This window comes from Glycine soja, chromosome 7, assembly GCF_004193775.1.
Source record: "Glycine soja cultivar W05 chromosome 7, ASM419377v2, whole genome shotgun sequence".
In the NCBI taxonomy this organism is placed as follows: domain Eukaryota; kingdom Viridiplantae; phylum Streptophyta; class Magnoliopsida; order Fabales; family Fabaceae; genus Glycine; species Glycine soja.
This window is the reverse complement of record NC_041008.1, coordinates 37,550,990-37,561,902: the sequence shown is the minus strand read 5'-3', so window position 1 is coordinate 37,561,902 and position 10,913 is coordinate 37,550,990. Positions and strand designations below refer to the sequence as shown.

At 30.1% G+C, this 10,913-nt stretch overlaps 1 protein-coding gene across 1 annotated transcript; it reads left to right on the top strand.

Annotated features, from left to right (window-relative positions):
- The first annotated feature begins 5,422 nt into the window (after positions 1–5,422).
- LOC114419447 (DUF21 domain-containing protein At2g14520-like) lies at positions 5,423–10,682 on the top strand. The gene is made up of 11 exons (XM_028385115.1): positions 5,423–5,708; positions 6,497–6,573; positions 6,647–6,730; positions 7,503–7,616; positions 7,728–7,814; positions 8,107–8,246; positions 8,338–8,425; positions 9,593–9,666; positions 9,775–9,899; positions 9,990–10,255; positions 10,374–10,682. The coding sequence occupies exons 1-11, from the start codon at positions 5,531–5,533 to the stop codon at positions 10,416–10,418; spliced, it is 1,278 nt and encodes a 425-aa protein (XP_028240916.1). The 5' UTR covers positions 5,423–5,530; the 3' UTR covers positions 10,419–10,682.
- Positions 10,683–10,913: the final 231 nt, after the last annotated feature.

The window sequence follows — 10,913 nt, the reverse complement described above, 5'->3', positions numbered from 1 at the left end:
TGACCAAAGAAACCTTCGTAATCTAATACCAACAAATGTGCGTCTGCTAGCAATCACAACACCATTTATATGCCAGGTGACCACTCACAAAATTAAAACCCCTGCTAGTTCCGTTGACTGGAATCCAAACAAAGCCAAGGGAAGAATTAAACCAAGATGATGATAATGGATATGTGAAGACTAAAGACTTTAATGGTACAAGCGTATTTTCTATCTCAAAAATACATTGAATTTTGAGTGAGAAGGATTTAGAAAGTCAGAAACAGTTGCGTGCTATAGCGAGAGACATGTGAATCAATCCAATTTTGCTTCCGCTATGTTGATTTGAATATGTCGCATAGGTTTTATCACCTGTTTAGAACATGGCTAAACGTTATTGAGTATTGTTATCTTATTTCTTTCTTAGTTTCACACCGTATATATCTATTTTCCTACGCGACAAACTAACCTTCCACCATGTTCTAAAGTGGCATTTTAACAATTATATATATATATATATATATATATATAATAATTCACTAACAAAATTTACGTGGGGTATATATATTCTTCATTAAAATACGAATCATCATATCTGAAGCCAAAGTTAATTTGCAAATTGTTTTTTATCTAACCCTTTATAATATAATTAAGCTACATGAGTTTAGGGAGCACTGAGGAAAAGTCCAGTGTGCCACAATACTCAATAGTTTGAAAGCCAGTCACTAAAAGTATACTGTTCATTTGTAACTCCTCCTAAGCGCATGGTCATATGTGGTCAGGTAACGTGAGAAAGGGACAAATGACCCAATATACGAATATGTTTTGCCTAGTGACGTTGCAATGCAATGGAACTAGCAGTGATATAAAAAATATTAAATAAAACTAAAAAAATACATTAATTTCTTAAATAATTAAAATAAAAATTGTTAACAATTTGAAGGCATAAATAATTTACGATTTTTTAAAAAATATTCCCATAACTTTAAAATCATATTAAAAAATATATTTTTTACGACTTTAATAATAAAAAAACTCCTTTATAATTTTAAAGTTGTATTAAAAAAATTTAAAAAATACTAAATGAAAAAAAAAGTCGTAATACGACTTTTAAATCAAAATCCTTTTTTAGATATTAATTTAAATTTTATGTCATTTGATATTAATTCAAAATCCTTTTTTAAATATTAATTCAAAATTTTATCATTTTATCTCATTTGATATTAATTTCCCTTCTTTCGCCCCCTCTTTACATACCCTCATGAAAAAAATCTCCCTATATAAGTAAACTCTTAGAATTAGATGTGGAATTAAGATGATAGGGCCATAGGAGTGTTCATCGCTATAGGTAGCTCTCGATCACGAACCTAAATTGATCTCTAAAAATAAATTGAAGTGTTTTAGCTCAAATTTTATTGTTGTTTAAGTATAACTTTTTTTTGGTACAGTGTTTAAGTAGAACTTAATTTGTTTAAACCATTTTTTTCAGCTAACGGTTTTTGTTTTTAAATTTGCAAGCTCAAATACCCAATCCGTTAATGTATACATTTTCAAAATATTATATCTATATATTGTGACTTAGATGATATTTTAAAAAGAAAAATGATTGTATCACAAAAAGCATTACCAAAGTCTGACTTTTTTCACATTGTATCTGTTAAATTTAGAATTTGATAATAATAGTTATTTAATAGATAAAATGTGAAAAAATATAAAATATTATATAACTCTTTTTGCTTTTTTTTTTTTACAATAAATAACTTATTGTTTTTATTGCACATACAAATTAAAGTTATCAATCAAAATGAATATCTTGGTTTGGAAGATATTCAAACTTTATAGCATACAACAGGCAACAAGCTTCACCCTCCAATACTTGAAGCCAAGGCGTTTTCCAATTTATTTTTGTGGCAATAACATGACTCAAATGATCTCTAATGCATATACTAACTCCAATACGATTTAAATCACCAAAGAATACACAGTTACATTTGAGCTTACCAGTATGGAAATATTTGTTGGGAAGATTGCACATTACATACGGGGTCTTCCACTTGATTGCGCAGCTGCAATTCATTCCAGCAACTAATATATATATTATTACCTTATTAATTAATTGACAACAGGAGTTTAAATATGTACAAGTTTTATTACAAAAATCAACAAATGTATTATATATAATAATTTGTAATTGAGTAACAAAATTATTTTATCGTTCTATAATGAATATTTTTTTTTTCAAATAAAGCTAAGGAGGCCACCCTTGTTCCCTAAATTTGTCATTGTAAAATTATAAAGTTTTGTGTATTTGGTAAGGTTTTTTAGAAACTTATAAGCTTCTTTCATTAATTTGATCAAATAAGTTTATTTAGATACAAGATTATTTTAATAGTTTATTTTTCATAAATTACTTTAAAAAAACTTATAAACTACTGGCTAGCTTTTTTCACTTCAACTTTATCCTTACTAGACTACTAGTAGCTTATTTAATTTAATTATATGTTTTTAAAAAGGGAGATTTGTATTTAAGACAATATCAGTTTATTAAAATTTTGATTTTAAAGTAAATCACCAAATTTTTACTATTCTTTTACAAAATTATTGTCCTAATTTATAAGATGATAAGTATTAAAAATAAATTTAAATATTAGAAATATTAAATATATTTTTCATGTCATTTGACATTTATCTGTTAATTTATCAGTTAATTTTATCAAAATATTTTTAATTAAATCAATTGGTTTATAAGTTTTATTTTTTTAGACGTTTATAGAGGAGTTAGTTGAGTAAATTTTTCAAATAAAAGTTAAAGTGTATAAGTTAATTTTAATTTAAACAAAAATTAAAATATTTTATTTTCTTCTTCTATGAACATAATTTGAATTTTTTTTCAAACTCACCCTAAGTTAAAGTCGACTCCAAAACATTTAAGGGTTATGTTGGATAATGTATTTGAATTAATTTTTAACTTTTTTTATTAGTTGAAAAGTTTATTTAATTATTCAATAAATAAGTATTTTTAAATAATAGATTTTAACATTTTTTAAAATGCGGCTTAAAGTAATTTTTAGAATTTAATTTTTTATACATATTTTTTTATTTTTATCCTCAATACATTTATTTATTTTTTTATTATTTTTTTTAAAATAAATCATAATTTTATTATTTTATATTTTTCAACTACTTTAAAAATTAATTTTATTAAACATTTATAATTTAATAAACATTTATAATTTAATAAGTTAATTTTCAACTTTTAACTAACAACTAACTTTTTAGTTTTCAATGAAACTAATTTAACTATAATATAATTCTTATAACACACCGCTTACATAGATTTGCGTAAAGTTAAATTGTGTTATAGTAATAATCAATTATCAACATCGAAAAATCCTAGACCACAAATAACCTACCTAACTTGTTGGTGTTAATTCGTTTAGAACAAGGATCCAATAGTTTTTGAATATGACCTAACAATGGCATGGTGGGTTAAAAATGCTAATTAATGCTTATTAAAAAATAATTATGAGTAACTTTTCCCTTTCGAATATACAAATAAAACTATTTAATGTAAAAATATATTTTATTTGCAGTGAAAAAATATATTTTCTTGTTAATCTTCTTACAAATCCTCGTATTATCTTATTAAAAATTAAAATACTTAATGCCTTAATTATAAAATAGATCTAATACCGTATATAGAAAGTAGGAGAATTAATATAAAGATATTGTAAGAAAATTTAAAATTAAATGCCAAACATAGCGAACATACTCATATTTTATAAGAAAGTGAATTCTATTAAGAAAGTGAATTCTATTCTCACTATATGCATGATAAAGATTTATTCGTGGATAAATTATATTATATTAAATATTTTATAAGAATGTCATTGTAAAAAAAAAAAAACCACTTGCTTAGAGATGTCTTATTCTCAAGTTTGTCTTTTCTTCTTGAAACGCTCTGTACTTCTGAGTTCTGAGTTTTACTGTTTTGTTTTGGGAAAATTCTTATATATACAATTTATACTACTATATCACTCAATTAATAATATAATATATTTATAACATGTCAAGTAATTAATATGAAATACTTTTCTCTAAGAAAAAAATTATGAAATACATTTTTATTAAAAAAGATGAAGTACTTTTGGACCAGATTTGAAAATTACCAAAATAATTGCCTTTAGTTTTACATTTTCCAGAATTAATGAATTATTATAGCCTCGAGCACAAATTTGGAAACATATTTTACTCGTGAAATTTATATATATACACTTTCTTGATATTTTCGTTTTAAGGGTATATCATTATTAGATTAAATTATAAATTTAGTGTCTACATCTTAAACTGATTTTTATTTCAATCTTTACTTAAAAAACTTACATTTTATCGAAAAATTGTTATAAATGTACTATTTCTTTTTACATATAAAAAACAAAATTAAAAAAAAAACGATATGTTTAGTATAAACCAAAATATGGAATCTTTTGTGTAAGGGTCAAAATGAAATATGTGTCACGTATAACAACCAAAATATAGAATCTTGTGTAAGGGTCAAAATAAAATATTTCTTTACACAATTAACATAATAAATAAACATCAAATATAGAGACTAAATGCCACCGTGTTGGTATGAATAGAACTACATTTAGATTCCGTGAGTAATATCCCAATTTTGAATTTTGTGAAATGTAAAACCATGATTAAGAGAGAATTTGGGTCCATAGGATTTTATTTATTTATTTAACCAACATCACCCTCCAATTTGGAACTGTATCTATAAACCAAATAAGTGCATCCAACTCAACACTACATATTGTAGTTATAACTTGGACGTGGATAAACATGAATCTTGAAGGAAATCTAAACACATGATAAGTTAGTCCTAGTGAAATTACCTTTCGATTTCTTAGTGCGTATTTGTTTTCTCAAAATCCACGTATCAACTTATATTCACGTCCAAAACACATAAAAAAAAATAACTAATTGTCGCTTTGGAGATCCACGACCAATCAAGTTTTAGTTAACAGAAAATGATAGTTATAGTTAGGATAAAACAAACTTCACTACATGGGGATTAGTCAAGTTTTCATCATAGAACTTAGTAATCAATATTTATAATATGGTTCATGAAAATATGTATTTAATTTTATTATTATTAACTACATATAACTTGAGAGATATAAAATGAATTAAATGATTAAAAAAGATTATAAATTTAATCTTTTTCACTACCAAACTAATAAAAAAGAAGAAGAGAAGAGTGGGTAAATTTGGCGATCCTGTGATCTCACCCGTCACTTCTCATTCGGTCCGAATCCGCTCTCTATCCATCTACCACTTCTTTCCCTCATTTTCCAATTTCCAAATAATACGCAATTAATAATAAATGTGGGAATTAAAAAATAATAAATCCACCGTCACGTTCCTCTTTAAATTGGCACCAGATCTCCACGTGCTTCTCGGTTGTTCAGGCGAAACAATGGCGACGGTGGAGCTCTGGTGGATGACGTGCTTTCTCTAACAACTGCTCTTAGAAAAGAGAGAGAGAATGGCGGTGGAGTACACATGCTGCTCAACGGCGTTCTTCGTTCACATAGTGGTAATCGTGCTGCTGGTGCTGTTCGCGGGCCTCATGTCGGGCCTCACCTTGGGCCTCATGTCGCTCAGCCTCGTTGATCTTGAGGTTCTCGCTAAGTCCGGCACTCCTCAGGATCGTAAACACGCTGGTATGTTTTCTTCTTCTTCTTCTATCTCTCTCTCTCTCTCTTTGTTCTTTTCTTATTTCACTAACGAAACTCGTGTTTCGAGCAGAAGAACAAGTGCTCTCTGAGTGAGTAAGTAAGTGTAATAATTCCAGGAATTGCAGAGAAAGAAATTTGCCTCAGATTTTGTTTAGCGAAACTTTCTATTCTTGTTTAAACTGTAATGAAAAAAAAAAAACAAATAAATAAATTGATTCTGTACTGTAGTTTTTTTTTTTGTTATTGTTTCGAATTCGTAACCAATTAAAAATGATTTTTCAAGATAACTCCGTGTAATGGTTCATTTGGTCACATGAATGACAATAATGAACAAGGAAGGAAAGAAATTAAGTTCAGTTGTTGATGATTAGAATCCTGTTCTGGAGATATTCGGGAACAAGGTTTTAAAAAACTGTCGCGTTCCTTGATATTGCGAGAAATTGCGGACAAATACGACTGATGCAGTCACAATTGCGGTCACAGACACTCTAAAAACCTTATCGTTGAAGCTGAAACCATAGTTGCAGACTGTTTTTCTAAAACCTTGTTTGGGAGTTTTTGAATAACTAAAATCATGAGGTAGGCTATCCAGATTTTATGGATAAAGGAAATCTTTAGCTGAATGTTATCCATCATTGAAGCGGCATTTGGCATGGTAGAAACGGAAAGAACGTGATTGCTTTTTTTTTTTTTTTTTCTGTTTTGGAGAAAGTGTTCATGTATTGATCCTCTGACTGTTTGAATTGACGTTTTGTTTTTTTGTGTATTGACAGAGAAGATATTACCAGTTGTCAAAAACCAACATTTATTGCTATGTACTCTTCTAATTTGCAATGCTGCGGCCATGGAGGTACAGCTACAAGCATATGCTTGTCTTTATGTTGTCACACAGATTTCATATTCTAAATGGTTGTTTTTTTCAGACACTTCCTATTTTTCTTGATGGTCTTGTTACTGCTTGGGGCGCTATCCTGATTTCAGTGACATTAATTCTTTTGTTTGGTGAGGTGAGAAAGTTCTGTCCTTATTATGTTTAAAGTAAAATACATTCATGTCACAGATTAAGTTCTTGTGTTGCTTGTTTAGAGGTTGGAACAATGCGGGAATAAAAATCTGGTAGCATAGAGTCCGTTTTGTTTGGTTCACGTTTTTTCCATTTGTGAAAGATATTTTTGGTTAATCAGAATCGATTCTAGTTGAAGTGAGAAACAGTAGCTTTTCATTCCTTTAACGTTATGTTTGCCAATAAAAAATGTTCAGATGCTATTACGATAAATGTAATGAATATAACTTTAACCTTTATCATATATTAAATTTAAGGTATATTTTTAGTCATTTATACCGAAAAATGATTTTACTTTATCTAAATACCAGTCCCAAGCACTAATCAATTCTTTCTGCATATCAACAATTCTTCCAAAATCAACTCTACCAAAATTTAAAACATACTCTAAAAGCATGTCTCATCCTCCTCACCTTGCTCTTAGCAGGTGGTACTGGCACATTCCTTTTGACACAGTGAATATGGAAGGGTGAAATTTGACTTAAATCATGATTTATTTATCCGTAAATTAATTTCAATAATGTAAATCTGATTTTCTACAGTGATCATTTTCCAATAACCTTAGTAGGGTCCTGCTGAATGGTGATTCTAACCCTTTGAATTGATGCATGTATGGCTGATATTTATTTGTCTAAATATTTAATATGAATATATTAATGTTCACTTGCTTAGTGTTGTCTGTGAAAGTGCTCTGACATATGTCTACCTGTATGAAGATTATACCCCAATCAGTTTGTTCTCGGTATGGTTTGGCTATTGGTGCATCAGTGGCTCCCTTTGTCCGTGTGCTTGTATGCATATGTTTCCCAGTTGCCTTTCCAATTAGTAAGGTGACATACATTTAGCAGAATTTTTATTACTAAAAATGGAGCAGATTTAATTTGTTTTGTCCTGATTTTCATTTCCTTATTGGCTTTTTGTGTTTTTATGTGGTTTTCCAGTTGTTGGATTTTTTGCTGGGCCATCGACATGAAGCCCTATTCCGTAGAGCTGAGTTGAAAACACTCGTAAATTTGCATGGTAATGAGGTCTGTATCAGAGCAATGTGATGTTTTTAGTTGAAGTAATGGCATCTATCTTTATTGTATAATGTTTTTTTATCGCTATTAATTTGCTCTTGTAGTTGAGCTAAACCTTTGTTATGTATTCCACAAGTATTCTGCTCTTCTAGCTTTTCTTTTTCAATGAAAATATGTTGTTTCTGTGAAATGTCACTAAGGACTATCTTATCTACTTCTCTTCTGGTTATTTGGAATCCTGTGCTCGGACATTCATGCTTCTGTTTGTTTGTTGTTGCTGCTTATGGCTGAATTGTATTAGGCTGGAAAAGGGGGGGAACTGACACATGATGAAACAACGATCATTGCTGGGGCACTTGAACTCAGTGAGAAGACAGCGAGTGATGCCATGACTCCTATATCTGAAACATTTACCGTTGATATTAATTCAAAGCTTGATAGGTAATGTGTACTCAATAATTGGTAAATGAAAGCTAACTTTTGTGTTATATTCAAATTTTATTTGTATAAATAAATGCCTATTACTAAGCAGGGAACTGATGAATGAAATATTGGAGAAAGGGCACAGCAGAGTCCCAGTCTATTATGAGCAGCCTACAAACATTATTGGCCTTGTACTGGTAAAGCTTTTTCCTTTTTTCCTCTTTAAACCTTTAATGTTGAATATTCATTTTCCATTAGATGAAAAACTACTGTAAAAACCACATACAGCTTCACCTAAATTGCTTTGTTTCCCTTTTTTTCCTTTTAATTTCAAGATGGCAACTAAGATGATAGTGTTTTCTTTTGCTGACCCAGAAATATCTCCTGTAACGAAGATTTTCTCTTGTTGGGGTTCTTATCTTTTATCATTTCTTTAGAGCCATTAGTAGCGTTTGAGTAACTTTTTGTTTCTTGTAAGTTAACCTGTTTGAATGCTGTTGCCATGTATGTATGAACTTTTATGCCTTGCTCCTGGTGTATGAAATATACTAATAGGACGTTTTTCTGATGCTTACTGGAATTACAGTAAGCTCTGTCAGAAATTCTAGTGGCCTGTACTGAGTCAAGAAGACATATAAACAAAGTTTCTGAGCTAATTTGTTAGTTTGAACAGTGATAATGAATTCCTTGGTTCAATTGGTAAACTTTTCCCTAGGTTTCTAGCCAGTATAGGAGTACAAATTACCAAAAAATTATGTTCAGCTTGGGGGTATTTGAGCTTTCCTTAAAGGTGAGCAAGAAAATACACTTCTATGGTTTAACTTAATTTAAAAACAAAATCAGCACTTAATTATCTGGCACAAGGTATCATTCAGAAGGTCTTGTGATATTTATGCTATTCTTCAGTAAATTGTGTAAGCCATCTATTAGTTCAAGTGTTTTCTGCATGATGGTCAAGTATAAAAAAGTGTAGAACTCAATGCCTATGTCATTTATAATATTATCGAGAACAGTAATTGGATAATCAACTATTAGTCAAAACCAAAATGTTGCATGTTAATTTTGATGTAATGAATGTGGATGTATGTCACATTTAAGACTTTGGGCTATTTAGCAGAAAACAAGAGGTTCTTTTGGTGACAATTTTGTAACACAAACACGGGAGATTAAGATCATCAGGAATCTCGTCACTTGTATGGTTTATAAGATATCACTAAACTTTGTATGATGATTGATGAAGATGCTATTCCTTTCTTTTCTCAATACTTTTTTCTATTACTTGTTCAATAGATGTTTTCTCAGTTCTTTATTTTTGTGACTGTATACTACCTCTGGTTTTCTGAATGCATGCTGCTTAATTTTAGGTCAAGAATTTATTGACAGTTCACCCAGAAGATGAAGCACCCGTGAAGAGTGTAACCATACGCAGGATTCCAAGGTATCTTGTATATGTTTTACCAGTTTAATGGGGAAAGTCACATTGGTTTTATATTGTGCTTAATTTCATGACCATAAATTCATATACAGAAGTTACATATGTTGACAGGGTTCCAGAAAGTATGCCACTTTATGACATTTTGAATGAGTTTCAGAAGGGCCATAGTCACATGGCTGTTGTTGTCAGACGGTGTGACAAGACTAACCAACAATCTTCCCAAAATAATGCAAATGGTAAAAACATGCTATCAACAGTTTTAAACTTTGAAACTGAAATTTTCTTTATTAATAAAATGCTCCGTGTGTCTCTCGCCTCTGAAATAGACTCGGTGAGAGATGTTAAGGTGGATATTGATGGTGAAAAGCCTCCCAAAGAGAAAGCTTTGAAACCCAAGATGCCACTCCACAAGTGGAAAAGCTTTCCAAATACAAACAAGTCATCAAATAGGGGTTCTCGGAGCAGAAAATGGTCAAAAAATATGTACTCGGATATTTTAGAGATAGATGGAAGTCCACTTCCAAAGCTCCCTGAAGAAGAAGAAGCTGTTGGAATTATTACCATGGAAGATGTCATTGAAGAGCTTTTGCAGGTATTAAACTACTAATGATCATTCTGAACAATCTTGTTCCCTCATGAAACATTGTAGATAAAAAAAAAAACTTAATTTACTTGTAGAAAGATTTACTGATGTCAATATTTCTGTGTAGGAGGAGATCTTTGATGAGACGGATCATCATTTTGAAGACTCATAACAGTGCTTTTTCCATAAAACCTTCCATGTTCATATTTCTTGTTTGGACCTTATAGATAATTAAATAGATAATGCGGTTTAGGGTTGAAAGCTGCTGTATAGAGATCTGAGTTGTGATTTGGAACGTGTAAGCCATTATCGTTGATGTAATGCAGAGACCAGACAGCTGTTATATAAACCAAACCTTTTGAGATGTACATGGGCGTGTTGTCTTTATCACAATGACGCATGCAATCAAGGCAGCAAATCATGGTTTGTTTTTGTGCGTGCGCGCGTTTCCCTTTCTTTTGATTAAATGATAGCTACTTGTACTGTGTGTAGTGCATATGTATTACGCAAGAGTATTGGCATTTAGTATGCACAGGATTTCATGAATTTGACAAGAGAAAATGCGTCACAATGCGCAAGTGAATTTAAAAATCATTATTCTGTTAAAAATAGTTCCCGTAGAGTGAGTGGGGGTGAATTGATAAATATATTATTTCTAAGTTATTAA